This window comes from Suncus etruscus, chromosome 4, assembly GCF_024139225.1.
Source record: "Suncus etruscus isolate mSunEtr1 chromosome 4, mSunEtr1.pri.cur, whole genome shotgun sequence".
Taxonomy (NCBI): domain Eukaryota; kingdom Metazoa; phylum Chordata; class Mammalia; order Eulipotyphla; family Soricidae; genus Suncus; species Suncus etruscus.
Window position 1 is genome coordinate 86,186,790 of NC_064851.1, and position 18,790 is coordinate 86,205,579.

At 36.6% G+C, this 18,790-nt stretch overlaps 2 protein-coding genes across 2 annotated transcripts in view; one reads left to right on the plus strand and one right to left on the minus strand.

The window, feature by feature from the left end:
• Positions 1-18,790, plus strand: part of NT5DC1 (5'-nucleotidase domain containing 1) — a 98,856-nt gene that overhangs the window by 10,087 nt on the left and 69,979 nt on the right. Inside the window, exons 5-7 of the mRNA XM_049771382.1 lie at positions 957-1,063; positions 6,039-6,118; positions 7,794-7,878. Coding sequence (XP_049627339.1) covers positions 957-1,063; positions 6,039-6,118; positions 7,794-7,878 — 272 coding nt within the window. The remainder of the gene's footprint in view (positions 1-956; positions 1,064-6,038; positions 6,119-7,793; positions 7,879-18,790) is intronic.
• On the minus strand, positions 10,492-17,232 carry COL10A1 (collagen type X alpha 1 chain). The gene is made up of 2 exons (XM_049771356.1): positions 17,079-17,232; positions 10,492-12,392 (listed from the first exon to the last, which is right to left on the minus strand). The coding sequence occupies exons 1-2, from the start codon at positions 17,230-17,232 to the stop codon at positions 10,492-10,494; spliced, it is 2,055 nt and encodes a 684-aa protein (XP_049627313.1).

Here is an 18,790-nt window from a genome sequence, read left to right on the forward strand (position 1 = left end):
TTTACTGATAGTTTCTTCCACTCTGCAGAGCTTTTGAGTTAATCCAGTTCTGTATGTTTGCATTCTGCTTTTATTACCTTTACCATTGGAGTCAACTCTCCTAACAATATCCTAAGACTGATGTTAAGGGGCATAGTACTGGCGACTTCTTGTATTTTATGGACTTTCTTTTATTGCTATTCAGAGTTTGTAGCCTTTGTCTATATGTTACTGATTGTGTATTTAGCCATGTTGTCATAGCCTTGAGTGGGCATGTTGCTCCCCTACCTTGCCTTTTGCCCTCTTCCCCCATTTCCTGGTTGACTTGGCAACCTATCCCTCCTGTAGGCCAGGAACAACTCTCTTTTTAACTCTGTGCTTTCTTTTTCCTCCTTGATCTTTTCTGCTGCCAGATCACCCACTTAACTTTTTTTTTTTTTTTGCTTTGTCAGGGACTGCAGACTGTGGTGCAGTCATCTGGCACATGTGCTTCCAGTAAGCCATCTTCCAGTTCCTTTCTTGCCAGAAGAATATTATTATCATTAGGATTGCAGTAGCATTTGTAGACAGCACTGAGTTTGAACTCATGATGTACTTGCCAAGCAAGTGCCTTCAGCCATTGAACCATTTTCTTGGTTCCTGATTATTACAGGGAGACTCAGCTTAGATTTCTTGTTAAGTAGCAGCTCATTAGGAAAAGTTTGTGTGTCATATTTCTTCCAGAATTATAGTTTATATATCATAAAAGTACTAACAGTCTGTGACTTGCTCCTGATTGCTTGCTTTTAGCCTGTGAACTTCAGGAAATGCTAAAGCCATCCAGAGGACATAGTATTCAAATTAAGCAAGTGACCCATTGAAAACAAAAATACAAAACATAAACTTGGTTGGGCCTAGCAGGGCCAACAATAGCAGTGCCAGAGGAAGATATGTTCAGAAGAGCCATTGATGATAAGACGCTTCTTCTCTTCAAACAGAGCAAGCAATGGCACAAAAATGATGTCTCCAGAGGCTGTTGCAGAAGAATATGGCAGAAAGGAGTGGAAGCACTTCATGTCAGACACAGAGATGGCATGTCGCTCAGGTAAGACTCATTTGGGGGGGCCATGGTGACTTCCTTGATTTTGGTCCCTGTACCTGAAGCCTGAGGGTGCCCCTTTGCCTCCTTCCAGGCAGGGAGTACCAGGGAATAGCAGTTGTTTTAAAGAAAGGGTGTGTTTTCCATTTCTATCTGATTTCTCTCTGGCATTTTGTTGTTTTATTAAACATTTTTCTTATGATTTTTGAATTGGCATTTGTTCTTGAGGAAGGAATATTAGGACTTAGGTATAATAATTGCTCTCCTGTGCCCAAAACATGGCATGGATCAGAACCCCCCATATTGGGTGGGGCACTTACAGGGTTTGGGCCATGGAGATTGTGTTCGATGGCAACTTCTTGGCTGTCTTGTGCAGAAAAGTAGATGGGAAAACATTTTTTAGGTTTCTATATCTTTTGTAGTTGTAGGTGATCAGTCATTAATTTTATTTCTTCATCCCCTACCCCCACTTTTTCATGTCACTCTCTTTTTCTGTTCTTCAGAATTGTCTTACTTTCTATCAGATTTAGTATAATCTATTTTTCTCTTATTTTAAATGCTCTTCTGCATTTTTGCTTTCTTAATATGAAAGGATTTTTTCAAAAATGGTTGCAGATATTAGAAGATAGAGATGTAGCTCAGTGGTAGAACACTTGCTTTGTATGTGTATGGCCAGGGCTCTCACACATGCAAAGACATTTAAATAATAAAAATTGTGTACAAATAATAGAAAAACTTTACACTCCTCTTTCACTGCTTGATAAATCATTCAAGCAAAAGTGCAACAAGGAAACAGTGGCTCCTTATAGGAGAAAATGGCAGACATATATAAGGCCCTTCACCCAGGATATAAAATTAACATTACCAGACATTTCATATGGGACATTCTCACTCGTAATATTGGCCACAAGGCACAGGTGCCCACTCTTATCACTACTATTAAAACTATATTTTTAGAAATTTTTGCCATAACAAGTAGACAAAATATATTAAGAACATCTTTGTTGGAAAAAAGTTAAACTTACTCCATGCAGATAACATCTACAAAACTAAAACCTACAGAAAACCTAGAAATAATAGATTTGTACAGTAAACTTGTCAGCTATAAAATTAGAGTGCAGAAATCCCTGGCTTTCCTATATGCAAATAATAGAAGAGAAATTTTGAAAAAATCCCATTCATAGTTATCCCTTAGAAAATCAGATACCCAGAATCAGCTTAACAGAGGAAATGAAATGCTTTTACAAAGATAAATCCCTACTAAAAGAAATCAAAAGGATCACAAGGACATGGGTGTTCATGGGTTGAAATAATTAATATTGTCAAAATTACAGGCTTGCCCAAATACTATACAGATTAAGTGCTGTACTGATAAAAATGTTCATTACAGTTTCTAAAGGTATAAACATTATTGAAATTTATATGGCGTAATAAATCCCCATGAATATTCAAAGCAATCCTAGGGAAAAGGAAAATGGGAAACATCTCTTACCCAATTTTAAATTATAATATAAAGCAGTAATAATGAGAACAGTGTGTTCCTGGAGTAAGAACAGACTCTCAGAACAATGGAATATAATTAAATGCCCAGAGGTAGATCTTTGTGTATATGGATAGTTAATTTTAACAGAGGATCTAAAAGTATGAGTAGAACAGAAAAACCTCCTCAACAAATGGTGTTAGGAAAAAGAATGAACTCTAGCCCCTTCTAATAGCATGCAGAAAAGTGAAATCAAAATGGATTGAAGACCTAATATATATCTGCATCCACAAAAATCCAATAAAGTATGTTGAGGAACATATAGGTATAATGTTTGATGAATCTCAAGGTATCTTTAATGTTTCAATGCTATTAAGCAAAAGGAAACACGCAAATGAAACCAAATCAAATTAAAGTCCTTCTGTGCCTCAAAGTAAACAATGACCAGACTATAAAGATACCCCACAGACTGAGAAATATTTCTCACACTTATCTGGCAAAAGGTTTTATATTTGATATGTAAAGTACTGGAAGAACTTCAGAAAAAAAATAATAACCCATCAAAAAATGGGAGGGAGAGATTAACAGAAATGTCCTCAAAAAGGATATACAAATTACCAAAATATATATGAGAGTACTTCTCTGCATCACTCATCATCAGGGATTTCCAAAGCAAAACAGCAAAGAGATATTATTTCACATCAGTGAAACTGCTAAACTTCACAACCAACCAGTTGTTTGTGTGGATATGGTGGGAATTCACTGCTGATGGGAATCTCAACAAGTTTATTCTTTTTGGAAATCAATAAGGACATTTCTCAAAACTAAGAATTAGGCTTCCATACGATTCAGCAGTTCCACTTCTTTCATCAACCCCTAGGACCCAAAAACTATTCAAAAAAGGCATTCTGCACTTTTGCTTTTGTAGTAGCAGCATTATTTAGAATAGCCAAAATCTGGAAACAACCTGAGTAAGAATAACTGAATAAAGAAATTATAATTCATATACAGAGTGGAATACTACTCTAATGTAATAAAAGATGAAATCATACAACCCATGGATGGATTTAAAGAACATGTTGAATGAATTTAGTCAGAAGGACAGGGACAGAGACAGAATTACCTCATTTATATGTAATATATAAAGACAAAGAAATAACAAGTACCCCAAAGAAACAAACTGAGAACTGGTCTTTGGTAGGAAGCATATCACTACAGGCAGGCAACTGGGGAAAAGGAAAACAGAGACACAGGGACAGTGGTAGAAGAAACAAACACTAAGATGGAGAGTGTGGTGCCGATATGTTTTATGAATGAAACCTTGCCATTAAAAGTGTAAGTTACAGTGCCTAAAATAAAATTTAAAAAGTTTAGTCAAGGTGGGTAGTTCCATATCTGCATTCTCTCCCTTTACAGTTTGTCATACACCTGCTTGGCTTTAGAAAATATGATAAACTAAAAGTATTTCAAATTCCTTGTTACTATGATGTTAACTGTTATGTTTATTGTCATTGGAATTTTTTTTATATACGAGTATTTTTTTATATAGGGAGTTGAAAAAGTCAGGAAGAAAATATTCTTGGGCTAAAACGATAGCACAATGGGGAGGGCAGGACATTTGACTTATATGAGCCGACCCAGGTTCGATCAAACAAAAAACATGCTCTAGATGAAACAAAAAGTTGATAGGAAAAACTGAGATTCTGTGTTCAGGTTAGATATGGAATGTTTTTAGGTATCTCAAGTCTTAATAAATAGTACAAGTTCAATGGGCTAGTAGTCTTATGAAGATGATATTGAGAACTACTGTTGTTTCTCTGTGGAAGTAACTTCTGTCCCTTTTCCAAAAAGCTTGGCACAAATCTTCCCAAGCTGGGAAAAGACCATTCACCCAATCTGTGTTCCCACAGCTCTGCCCACTAGGGGGCGGCACTGTCTCATGGAATCCACAGCTTTCCTCTGTGCTTAATTTGCCTTTAAAAGAAATCAGGCAATTTCTGAGCGCGTAACCAGGAGTAACCCCTGAGCATCTAAGGGTGTGGCCCGAAAAACCAAAAAAAAAAAAAAAAAAGAAATTAAAAAAAAAAGAAATCAGAAAACATGTCATCCATTGTTCTGTGCAAAAGCTAAGATCGCTGTATACAGACGACTGGTTGTTACAACCAGGACTGGACAGTACGCATCCAGGGACCAACAACAAGAACAGCAACAAAAAGCTCTAGCCTAGCTTTTGGTCTACGATTTGTTCAACAAACAAGATCTCCAATTTCAGGGGTCTGACTGAGATAACCGCAACTGAACGGGTCTTCCAGAAACATAACGAAAGACCCAGGCTCCATCCTAGGAGCAACATAATGACCAAGACCACCAACTACAGAAGATGGATTAAAACGACACTGAAGAAGCAGAACTGCTAGAACCACAAAGAAAGACTTCATCATAAGCTCCATTACTTGAACTGCACAGTCACCAAGATCTCTAGATACAGAGGTCTGATGTTACCATCCAAGACGAAGTAGAAGTCTTCCATACACCACGAAAGTTGGACCATTTCTTGGTGTTCTTGAAAGGGATGGATGCTGTTTGCACACCTATGATTGGAATCAAACAAGGACCAAGGGACCATGGTATTGTTAAAAGATCTACCCAAGGACAGCAGATTACTAATTAAATCTTTGCCAAGGAAGGACTTAGATTAATGTTTCCCTAAGGTCAATTAGAAAGTCAAGCACAGAGTGTTTGCCTTGCAAGCAGCCGATCCAGGACCAAAGGTGGTTGGTTCAAATCAGGTGTCCCATATGGTCTCCCGTGCCTGCCAGGAGCTATTTCTGAGCAGACAGCCGGGAGTAACCCCTGAGCACCGCTGGGTGTGGCCCAAAAACCAAAAAAAAAAAAGTCAAGCCCCACACATCTCTGAGATACCAGTGTATTTGTCCTGCATTTCTGAGTCGTTTATCACTCAGTTTGTGCCATTGAAATGAAATTTAATAGGGCTGGAGAGAGTACAGCAGGTAAGGTGCTTGACTTGCACTCAGCTGACCCAGGTTCTATCCCCCAGCATCCCATATAGTCCCCTGAGCAAGGCCAGGAGGAACCCCTGAACATCACTGGATGTGACCCTAAATCAAAACAAAACAAAACAAAAATTTGTCTGATAGTTCATAAAATAGCATAAAAATGTACTGTGGTTTTGTTAGTGGACAATCATCACAGATAAAGCACAGTTGTATTTGAATTCCTTATGGTGGGTTTTAAAATTCAGGGACATTAATAACATAAATTGTGGCATTTTCATAATCCATATTGGGGCATAACCTCTTTTTACTTTCTAATATTTTTCAAAATAATTTAGTGTTTTTAATGAAATTAACAATATTATGTTTTTACTTTTATATAACTTCTTACTTACCCTTTAAAAAGATGATGCTTCTGTGGCCAGGTTTCTGTGTATACCACATCAATTAAGCACTAACTTGTCTTATTTTAATGTTTAATTTTCAGGAAAATATTATTTTTATGATAACTACTTTGATCTGCCAGGAGCGCTTCTGTGTGCCAGAGTTGTAGACACTTTAACAAAGGTAAGGACACATCTTTTAGAAACTGTGATAAATATTTAGTATTTAATCAGAGGATTATGTCTGTGTATTTTGAGTTGAGTGCTGCTTTTTTATGTGGGGGTTCCACACTGGCTGTGCTCAGGGCTTGCTTTACTCGTGGCTCTGTACTAATTAATATAAGACAGGGAAATGGGATGATGTTTTGGTTTGGTTGGTTTTTGGCCACACTTGGTGGTGCTCAGCGCTTACCACAGCCTCTGTGCTCAGGGATCACTACTGGTGGGCTCAGAGGACCATGTAGGATGCCAGAGATCAAACCTGGGATGGCTGCTTGCAGGGAAGCTCCCTGCCTCATGTACAATTGCTCCAGCCCAAGACATGAATAATTTTAATTTGTTTGTGTCTAAATTTAATACATGTTGACTTTCTCTTTGCATACCATATATTCAAATTGATACTTAGACCCATGAAAATGAGCCAGTTGGTTTTATATGAGAATCACATTTTTGCATTGTTGTCTTTTTAAATTATAATGATTGTATTAATAAATAACATAGGTTTATTTTTAATCAAAATTAAGGTTATTTTAGAATGTGTTAAGCAATATTGATATGTTTGTGTTGGTTTTTATTAATATTTGAGTCATTTTCTTATTTTATTCCAGTAATTGTGTTCATCTTCAAACGTTTCTGTTTGTATAATAGATACAACTGATGACTGATCTGTTTAAATGGAAAACACTAGTAGTTATATTTTCTAGCAAATCAAATTCTTTATAGTTATGTATTTTAATATAAAGAAATATAAATAACAATATAAAGAAATACTAAAATAGAATTTTTTTTTTATTTTTTGGGTCACACCTGGCAGCGCTCAGAGGTTACTTCTGGCTCTATGCTCAGAAATTGCTCCTGGCAGGCTCAGGGGGGGACCATATGGGATGCCGGGATTTGAACCACCGTCCTTCTTCATGCAAGGCAAAAGCCCTACATCCGTGCTATCTCTCTGGCCCCTAAAATAGAAATTTTAATATAAATTATTTACATTTTGCATTTGGAATTTTTTAAATATCTCTTCTTAGAGACTTGCACTTATTTTATAATTGAAAGTTAGGCAAATGTGGCCTAAATTTTAAGTAGTAAGCTTTGGGGAGTGTTTAAACCTCTTAAGAGAGGGCTGGCTTAGAGGATAGAGTACTTGACTTGCTCAGCACCAATCTGGGTTTAATTCTCAGCAACTCATATGGTCACCAGAGCCCCATCAGCAGTGATTCCTGAGCACAGAGCCAGGAGCAATCTCTAAGCACTGCCAGGTATGGGTTAAAACAAAAATAAAGAAAACCATGAAACATTTCAGCATTTTAGCCATATTGGTGTTGGAGTATTTGTAGTGACATTTTTTTTAATATTGTAAGCTATAACCTTGTAAATTTACTCATGTTTACAATAGTCTGTTATTGTTATGTACGAATCTTACTTTTATTTAGGTTAACTGAACTATATAATACTTAGTTGTGTGTCTTTGTAATAGTTATCCTTACGTAATTTTTTTTCTAAAATCAAAGATGAATGGAAGTTTATTAGCCTTGGATTTCTGTCACAAGTCCAAATTTTAGAGTACAGTAATATATAGCTGTTTCTCTGTTTTGCTTAAAAAGGACAATATTGCTTTTGTTTATTTGAAATTTTTCTTTTAGCACAACAATGGTCAAAAAACATTTGATTTTTGGAAGGATATAGTTGCTGCTATACAACACAATTACAAAATGTCAGCTTTCAAGGGTGAGTAATGAAGACAGACTTTCTAGTAGATATTTGTTAAATGCTTTCTATTTAATAAATTAGATGTTACCTGTTTTGCTGTCTCTGAATGAAAATTTAGTCAGATCCTAAATTTTGCCGTAAAGTAAAAAGCACTTAAATTTTAAAGGTTCTTTATTCTTGACTTTACATCACTGTAAATGACGGTATTTCTAGCATATTCTCTTTACATGTCTGCCAATCAGATTGTTTGTTATATTTTCCTGAAAATTCCACCTTTGCTTTTTCCTCTCATAGGCATTAAAGTTGGAGACACCTGTAATCATTAGTGTAGTATTTACAGACAGGTAGGGAAAGTGAAAATTCCATTCTCGTGGCTTAAATATAGGACTGATTGATCCAGAATGATCATATCCCTAGCTGCTGTCCAAGATTTCACGATTTTAAGAAGTAAAGAAATATCACTGTAGTATCTGTACCCTAGCTTCTTGAACCAGATTATTCTAATTCACACAGGGACTTTTGGATGCTTAAGAACTGTTTTCCATCATAGAAAGCTACTTGCTTTTGATTGATATGTTTTTTAAAAACGTTGCCTTTTCATATAATTTAAACCATCAAAATAATCCTAAATATTAAGATTTTAAAGCATGCCAAAATAATACACAGTAACTGCATAATTTTTGCTTAGACTTCATGTATTTCTGCTGCCTGCTTTTTCCATATGTTGAAGAGAAACATTGTTTCCTGTTGATGGTCTGTCTCCCTCATCGATACCCTATCACTAGGCCTGTTTCCTGGGTCATATGTGCTTCCATGAAGTCTTCACAGTATACTGAGTACTCAAGTAGGGAGCATCCCTGAGAACTGTTACACACACACACACACACACACACACACACACACACACACACACACACTATTATATCTTTTAGTAACCTTGTAAAATGAAACACACATACACACTATTCATTTTATTTTTTATAACCTTGTAAAATAAAAAGCCTTAGAAAATTAGTTGAGAATAACAAGTGCTGTTGAATAAATTTAACGCAAAAGTCTATTGATGTTATTTTATTACATTGTGAATAAGTAGGTAAACATTTCATGCTTTAATAAGTGAGGCACTTCCTAAAAGTTTTAAACAGTAATATAAAAACAAATACAGTACAGAGTATAAATAAATAATGTCTTTCCTTTCTAGTCAGATATTGAAAATATTGGCATTGTTTATAATTTTGCAAGAATAGAAGGTACAAGGCAAGGAAGATAGAAGTGCATATTTCACTATATTATGAACCCACAAAACCATATTACTTAAGTTCATTAAGGAATTGAGGAAAATCTTGCTGGATTAACTGGGTTCCATCCTATTCAGGATATGTTTGTTGCTCATTGGTCAGAAGCACCTTTGGATGGAAGCATCCTTTGGGTTGGTGCCAAAGAACCACCTGTTCTCTGCTGCAGGATGTGCTTGCTAATAAAGACCCTGGGTCTCAGGGAAAAAACGCTTGTAGTTTTGGTTTTTCGCCACTAAGCTTCCGCTTCTTATGAGCAGAAGGCTTTCATGTGGGTGTTCCTGAACCTGTATGGATTCTTTCCTTCGTTGGCATTTGCTTCCAATTTATGTCTCTTCAGTGTCCTGGACTTGGGACATGAGGCTTCTGCTGCAATTCTAATCATACTTGCATTGAATGAAAGAGACTTATTCACAACTTATTTCAAGTTGTGAAGAGTATTTAGAAAACTTTTTTGCAATTACAGCAAGTTGTGAAAAGGTTCATGACTAAAGCACCTTATTTCAAATTAATATTAATGTAATAGATTTTAATATGTCATTTTATTTTTAGTAAAAGGTATAAAAAGTTGATTTGCACCTGTATTTTGAGCAGACCCCGATGGAAGATCAGGGCCATATAGGTCTAGGAATTCATGCAGTAACAAAAATATCTTTGGCTGTTTGGTGTCTTTTCAATTTGAATGTTCAAGTATTTAAGTTCTTTCATGATTTATGATGCCTCCTCAGTATTTCCTAGATATTTCCCTGTTGATTCTTAAAGCCAGGTTTGTTTTAAAAGGATAATGCCAAGGTATTTAAGAGAAAATTTAATATAATTTAAAGCTTCACATTTGAGTGCTTTTTGAAGTCATTTTATTTATTAACTTACTTTTGTTATTTGCTGGGCTTCAGGATGAAGCTCTTGTTTTATTTATTTATTTTTGCCTTCTGGTCTACACCTAGCAGTGCTTGGGCCCAGGTCCATGTGATGCCAGGGTTAGAACTCAGGTTTCCTATATGCAGATTTTGCTTTCAGTCTATTGAGCTCCCTCTTTGGCCTTTCATGATACAAATCATAAATATTGAAGAAGGAGTTCACAGAAAGCTTTAAAAACTCTTTGAATTGCTTATGGAAATTTGATTCTTCACATATTTATCACTGGTACCCACTTTTTATAGAGGGAAAATTTCTTGATCTGAAAGCTTAATCCTGTATTTTGGAAAATTCAGATTTGAGACATTTTTTTCAGCCTACATCCATATGCATTTTGTGGGGTTCAGTGGAGTCAAGGCGGGTACGGGGTGAAGGGTGTTGCCTTTTCAAGCAGATTTCTATTATCTCTTTGAGAACTTGATCACATTGGTGCCACTAGAAATCCTGAGAAGGAGGAGTCAGCATATTTGGAGGAGTGCAGGCTTTTAGGGGCAATGTGGGGCATCTGGAGCCACACCTGGTCATTTTCCCTAAGCTCCAGTATGGTGCTACCCGAAGACTGATCCAGGTAGCCTTTTGTGTATTGAATGTAGGAATACATCACTGGGTTATTGTTCTTATACAGACTCACCCACAGTTGGGACCCTTTCACATGCACATGGTAGGAGAAATAATATATACCTGGTATCCTGCAGGTGAAAATCCCTGTTCTTGGGTTATAATCCTGTTGCTTGTTGTACATAATCTTATCAAAGGGAATGGGAGTCCCTCTTATTGGGTGAGCTTCATCAAGAATAACAGTGAAAGCTGATATAGGCATGCCTGTTATGCCCTGATGAGCACTGCCAAGAGGCATCCCGGAAAGACTAGGCCTTCCACTCGTCTTTGTCTTTGTAAAGCCTGACTGGGCTGACTGGCCTAACTGGGCTGGAGGGCCTGGAGGGCCTGGTGGCCCTGGGAGCCCTGGGTCTCCAGTATGACCTCTGGGACCTGGAGGCCCTGGTGGCCCAGTGGGTCCATTGAGGCCCTTTGTTGCTATGCCAACTGGGCCAGGAGGACCTGGAGCTCCTGTATCGCCTTTAGTTCCAGGAGATCCTGGAATACCTGGTGGCCCAGTGGGTCCTCTGGTGCCTGGTATTCCAGGGGCACCTCTTTGACCATCCTCACCATTGGATCCTGGCACTCCTTTAATTCCTGGTGGGCCCATGGGACCTGGCAAACCAGGAGGTCCTCTAACTCCAGTTTCGCCTTTTGGGCCTGGTAACCCTGGGTCACCCTTAGAACCACTGACACCTGTTTGTCCTGTAGACCCTGGTTTTCCATTTAACCCAGAGGATCCCTTTTCTCCCTTGGCCCCAGGGCGTCCTGCAGGCCCAGCAGGCCCTGGCTCACCTTTTGGCCCTGGCATCCCATGGTTCCCTGGAATGCCTTTTGGACCCTGGGGGCCTATATTTCCAGGGGGACCTTTCAGACCTGTCTCCCCAGGATGACCTATTGGGCCTTGTTCCCCTTTGGCACCTGGGCTTCCTGGCAGGCCAGCAGGTCCTCTTTGTCCCTTTATGCCTGGTAAGCCTGGTTTCCCAAAGCCCGGGGGCCCTGGGGGGCCAGCAATTCCAGGAGCCCCAGGGTTACCCTTTGTTCCTGGAACCCCAGGCTGTCCTGGGGTTCCAGCGGCTCCTGGTTTTCCAGTGCCTTCTGGTCCCCGTCCCCCAGGAGGGCCTTGAGGGCCTGGTGGGCCAGGTGGTCCCCTCTCTCCTGGGAAGCCTTGACTACCTTTGCTGCCTGGCTGTCCAGGAAGCCCATTTCCACCTCTTTTCCCCACTCCCGGAGGTCCAGGAGGTCCCATGGGACCCTGAGGGCCAGGAAGGCCCCTCTCTCCCATTCGGCCAGGAGCTCCGTATCCCTTGTCTCCTTTTCGGCCATTTGTGCCAGGGGCTCCTGGCACTCCTGTTTCCCCAGGAAAGCCCCTAGGTCCAGGGGGTCCTATAGGTCCTTGTTGTCCAGGCTTTCCTGGAGTGGAAATTCCAGTGGGTCCAGGGATTCCCGGCAATCCTGGTGGACCCCGTGGACCTGGTAAGCCAGCAGATCCAGTATCTCCTTTAGGTCCATGTGGTCCTCTCTCCCCTTGTTTTCCAGGTAGTCCTGGTGAACCTGGTTTCCCAGTAGTCGAATGTCCTGGTGGCCCTGGAATCCCTGGCTCTCCCTGGGGTCCTGGACTTCCATGACCTGGTTTTCCCGGTGGTCCAGTTGGACCTGGGAACCCTCGAGGTCCAGTGGGGCCAGGTGGACCAGGAACACCTGGCTCTCTTCTTACTGATATACCTAAAAGACACGATGAAGATACTTAGAAGTAGTTAGTAATCTTACTTGCCCCAGTCTGTTCAGTGCCATGTCAGTTAGTCTTTAATGGCATGCTAGTCATGAATGGTAAAAGTATGTTTTCTAACATTCTAAAACTACCTCTAGAGAAGATGCTACCAAGCTTATGATGATCATAACATTTTCACTATATCTAATCCAAGAAAATAAACTGGATTTGAAGAATTTGTACCAAGATTTCTAAACTTATTGTCCTGCTGTCCCTTTTCAGGGGAAACCAAAAAGATCACTTATCACTCTCCCTGGAAATCTACCTTCTTCAAGTAAACAAACAGCAAATGACCACCCCGTCTCTCCAGATTGCCCCCTAGGGGCCACTTTCACCTTTGGAAAACACTATTCTAGAATTAGAGATTAATGGAAGTGAAAGCAGTTTATTTTGTTTATCTGTCTAGAAAGTGGAGAGGAGATATTTCACAGAAAAGAAAAATTATGGAGCCGGAAAGATAACACAATGGTGGGGCATTTGCCTGGCACATGGCCGACCCAAGACAGATGATGGTTCTATTCCTAGCATCCCATGTGGTCCTCCAAGCCTGCCAGGATCAATTTCTGAGCACAGAGCCAGGTGTAACTGGTTCTGAGCACCACCGGATGTGACGTCCCCCCAAAATAAAATCTTACTCAGAAAAGGAAAAATGAGGCAAGTGTAGGATAAATGGGAAATTTTTTTAAAACTATAAAAATTTTTCTTCATTAAAGCTAATGCAGTATGAAAGAGACTTGAATTCTAATTTGCATCTGGCATGACCCTGTTGAATGCAGCTTACATTTTGGTTTTACCTGTATATTTGTGTATATGTGTGGGTACACAGACATATGTGTATTCTCAGAACATATATATGTATATATGTGTATATATAGTCTCAGAGCATACTGGGAGCTCCTATATTCCCCATTTTTTATTTAAAATTGAAACAAAGTATTAAAGAATTAGACATAATGTACAAGATACATAAAATAATTTAAATTACTTATCTAATGTTTTATTTGCTTAATGCCACTGAATAGAGCTGTGGGACTTTTAAACTATTTCATTTATAAAATGTTTTAATTTGTTATATTTTAATATGATATATTTTCATTCATATTAAAATGTGTTATTTTAAATAACATAAGCAACAAGTGTGGTAAAAAGTATAGGGTACATTTTTGTGGGTGTGTTTTTTTTTGGTTTTTTTTTTGTTTGTTTTTGGGCCACACCCGATGGCGCTTGGATTACTCTTGGCTCTCTGCTCAGAAATTACTCCTGGCAGGCACAGGGGACCATATGGAATACCAGGATTCAGACCACCAATGGTCCTGGGTCGGCTACTTGCAAGGCAAAAGCTGTGCTCTCTCTCCAGCCCCATGGAGTGCATTTTTTTTAAAAAAGGTTTAGTCACAGCAGTAATGAAACAAGTATGCATGTGATAAGTTCTTTAAGTAAGAGATGTAGAAGAACTGTTTTAATCGAAATGTAACTGTCTTACCAACATTAGGCTATTCTATTAATCTAACATGAAATATTACCAAGTCAAGGAATCAGAAGTGTCTATATAAAATATTAGTTCTCAGAGAATTTGGGTCCTAGACCTGGACCGAAATGAGGGACAAGGTGGGATAGAGCCACACCCAGTAATGACCAAAAGCCAATGTTGTCCCTTGTAGTGTTTGTGGACCATATATTGTGCCAGGTATTGACCTGGGGTGGGTCACCCACACGCAAGAGAAGTGACTTAAGGGAAGTGGCTTAGTCCCTGTACTAGCTTTTGTTAAATATTTTTTAACAGAGTAATGATTTTCCACATTAGAAGAATTTGTATTAAATTATTTGTGCTTAATACAGGAAAACAATAATTCAGGAAAACAATTAGAATGCTTTTATATACCTGTTACTTTGAGTTAGAAAGTGATCCAGAGAAAGAGGAGAGATAATAGATGTCACAGTAGTTGAATTGTTTGGTCAAAACCATAATAATGACAGTGGTTTTGACTTATAAACCACAGGTTTTTTGGCACAAAAAATTAATATGCTTATATTACATCTTTAATGACTTAAAATAAAATAAAGATTAATTTAAATTAAGACTAAATATACTTAAATTGAACTCGAAAACATTTTACGGGTAGAATTCATGCTAAAATTAGTTTTTGGTATTGTTATGTTAATAATTTCATATTAAGTAACTGATATAATAGTTAGCCAACAATAGCTGTTAATAATATGCTCTTGGGTAGTGATAGTTCTGACTCTGGGTGATGTTTAGTGACAAGTACAAAGTATAAATAGAGTAGAATTTGTAAGATAAATAGGCTAAGATAGAAAAACAGTTTCAGATGTGACTATTTTTTATTTATTTTACTAAACAGCTATCATTTATTTTATAATCTTCTAATGGAATTTATTCATAGATTTTCAGAAAATGTTATCAGGAAAAACTGAAACAGAACAATTTATGAAAGATTTTCATTGTAAACATATCTTGATTGACTTTATTATTAGTATATATGTTGCCTAGCTGCATGTATCACATGTATAAATACAAACAAAAGATGAATAAATAAATGACTTAAAGTTTTAGCAAAACGTTATCAGTCCATACTAAAAAGCATTGTTTTGGTCAAGTTAAAAATTTGTTTCAACTGTCATTATAAAGAAAAAAATACTCTTAATTAAAGTCTTAATTTGAAGTGACTATTGAGTCCTGTTTGGATTAGAACACCAGTGACAGAATGCTCTCTTACTTGGCATGTTATATTCTAACAGATCCTTTACACTTAGTGCAAGGAAGTGTAATTATGGATGTGACTGTTGTTGTGACCATAAGTCTGTTTTTGTATCCTGATAGAGTGGCACCATCCTCAGAGTAAAAGTTTTACCCAGTAGAGAAGTTTCTTAAAAGCCCACAGACTGAAGTAGTGGTTGCTTTTAGAATGTTTATGCCAATTATTGGACTGAGATCTCTGTTAGTCTGTGCTTTACAGATATGCCTGAGTAGGAACTCTTTGCATTTCTGTTATCAACTCAGTTTTACTTATATAATTGTGGGTTTATATTTGCTTGCCAGTGAATTTCACTATTTGTTTCACCCTGTGGAAGTATAGACTAAGGTGAATTTCTTTTCTAAAAATAGTCTCTAAACTTTACATTCATTATTAAGATATATTATTTTGTTATGCGTATAGACAACATATTGTAGCATCTTTATTTGAGGGGGGTCACATTTAGGAGACCATATGTAGTGCAGGGGGACCCAACCTGCATGCAAAGCAAGTTGCCTCACTTGCTTACTGTCTTCCAGTCTCCAAGACATAAGCTTTCTTATGTTCTTGGTGTGTAAATTAAGAAAAGTAGTAATTTTTGATCACATACTATAACCTGGTACTGCTTATGACAATTTAATTATATTTGTGGTTTCAAGTAAAGTAGCAGTTTACTTTGATTTAACATTGTTTCTTTTCTCCTTTTTCATATTTCACTTGTATTTGAGACATCCAAGAGTAACTACTGTGCAACTGTGGATCTGTTTTTAAATATTTAATCACCATTTGTTAAATATTTTAAAAGGCCCCTCTAAGTTTAATTTTCTTTTAATAGTTGTCTCCAAAAACAGTTTCTAAACCTTATTGCAATATCTTTAACTTTATTTATAGGGTAAAAATACATAACAACAACAAAAAAATTATGGAAAAAGAATTTAAATCATAGAGTCAATGCAGATTGTTCATTTTGCATAAGATACTATTGACTGGAATTTACCAATTTGAAACCAAATAGAGGACCTTCTTTGATGATGTTAGTGCTTAACATGTTATCTCACTACTCTTCCCAGTAACTGAGAAAAACAACAGATGAGAATTAGATTTAAGAATGAAGTTAAAACTTAGATAAAGCTGCACCCTTAAAAGTTCTATAGGGGGAGTATGAGGAAGAGTAAGAGAAGTAAAAGTGGCAGTAATAGAGTAAATCTCAAAACCTCAAGCACTTTACAGAGATCGATTTGGTTAAGCTTCAGAGCAGCCCCTTGAGGTAACTGCTCATTATTTTACAAAAGAAGAAACTAAGGCCCAGATAGGATGTAACTTTGTAAAACTGATTATAGTTAACTGGCAGTTAAATCTGTGAACTTAAGCTACTAAATTAAACAAGAGGGAACTAAAAAAGTAATAATTTTTTCCTCATTTGTACGTTATCTATAGATGATTTTATCTTTTAAGGCTTAATTTCACATGTATTTGTAGGTTAGCTGAGTAGTTTATAAGAATATATTTATATTTTAGATATATAAACTGCTAGCTTTGTACCATTCTTAGTTATAACCTTTTAGTTGAAAAAACACTTGACATATTTGATTGAATTAATCTTTTTATATTATGGTGGTTATTTTTAAAAAACATAATTTGAGGGAAAATTTTCTACATTAAAGTTTTTAAATATTTAAAGATATCTTCAATGATTACGGTATAGTGGGCATTAAATTATTTCATAAATTATTTTGTTGTAATAATTGGATTAATATAGAAGTTTGAAAACAATTCAATATCGATGTTCAAAGCATTTTGTTAAAAACCTTTTGATAAAGTGATCATTAAGATTTTAGAAAACAGTAACAAAGTAATCAATTGAGCCAAATATGCATTGTTTACCTTTACTCTTTATGGCATAGGGAATGAAGAACTGTGTCCTGGTATTGGGCAGTGGACCTTTTATGCCTGTAGTTGTTTGGTATTGATCACCATGAAACCCTCCATGAACCAAGTTCAAGTACATTGTCAACAAAAAGGCTGTTTGTGGTAGCATATTCTCAGATGGATTCTGAAAAACATAAAAGACTCATTTCAAATTTTATCCTGTGTATTTTAATACATTCCACAAATTAATGCCATAATTTTTAAATTACATGAATGTCATTTATGTTGTTGTTTTCTAACCACATTGAATATAGGTATATGTGAAGTGATTCTTTATAAAGCATGCTGGATGCCTTTGGGTGTCTGTATTAAATAATAGGAAATAATTGACAATATGTAAATAATAGGAAATACTTGACAATTTCCTTAGTCTTATACTATGCAGCAATTATATTTAGAACATGTTTTACAAATATGGCCTTAGAGTAATCTTTGATATAAACTGATACAAATTCAATTTTCTAAGTACATTTTAATGGAAAGCCATTCTTTTTATACTGATACTTGTTATATTAACATTGTTTATATCTCTAAAATTATGATTGAGGAACTGTCCTGATGTGCTTTTTCATAAATTACACAACTGATTGATACTTCTGAACTCTATATATAGTAATATAAATTGGGGAATTTTTTATTGACTCATCATTGAACACTTAATTATTTTATAGATAACTTAAAAATGCTTGGAAGAAATGGAGACATTCTTATGAAGTCTTTAAACTATATACAAAAGCCATTTTTTAATCACAGAAAGACAATTTATTGACTTCTTTACTAATAAGTTGTCATGGCAGTCTGCCATTCATAGTCTTACCTCTAGCCTGGGAGTTCCTGGTGGTGCTTTCTTGGCAGCTTTATGAACCTTCCTGTCCCCAGGTAAATGATGCAGATGGTGCCCTGTCCAAAACTGTCCTGTGGTATTTATACTGTTTTTCCCTGGCTACAGAAGGTCATACTGACTCAAACTCCACCCCTCAGAGGTGAAAAGACTAATTACCGTGGAAAGTTCTATTAAGCAGGCATACAAAATCAGGATGGACTCTTACTTGCCTTTTAATAGAAAACTAAACTATTTGTCTTGTATATTAATAGTTAAACTATGTAGCATCTTATGTGATTTTATTTTAAAAATTAGTGTGAACTATTATAGTGAATAATGGTAAATTGTTTTCATTTTGGTTGAAAATATTTGGTAGTATGTAAAATAAGAGAAGAAATTCTTTGGAGGGGGTATAGGTTTAAACTGGCATCTAAATTTTTATTCACATATACAACCATCACTATAACCAGAAATGTTCATAATTTTTTAGCAATAATCTCTCTTAATTATTACTTGTATTTAGGCTAAAGAATAAGATGAAAAGTGTGGAAAATGTATTTCAGGATTTTAGTGGTAGTCCTCAGGTTAATAAATTTAACATATGATAGTATGTAACATTTTTAATTCTTCCATATTAGCCAGTGCAAAATTTTCACATAGAGGTAAGACTTCTTGTGTGTCTTAGGTGTGATAGTAGTATTAGCAATACATTGATTCTGCAGAATTTAGTACTTCATAATACTTTATAGTTCTATTTACTATATGTTCAAAGAAAGCTTCTCTTTTCATTTCTTAGTCATGAATTTTACTTCATAGTTACAAACAATTTGCAAAAGTCCTTAAC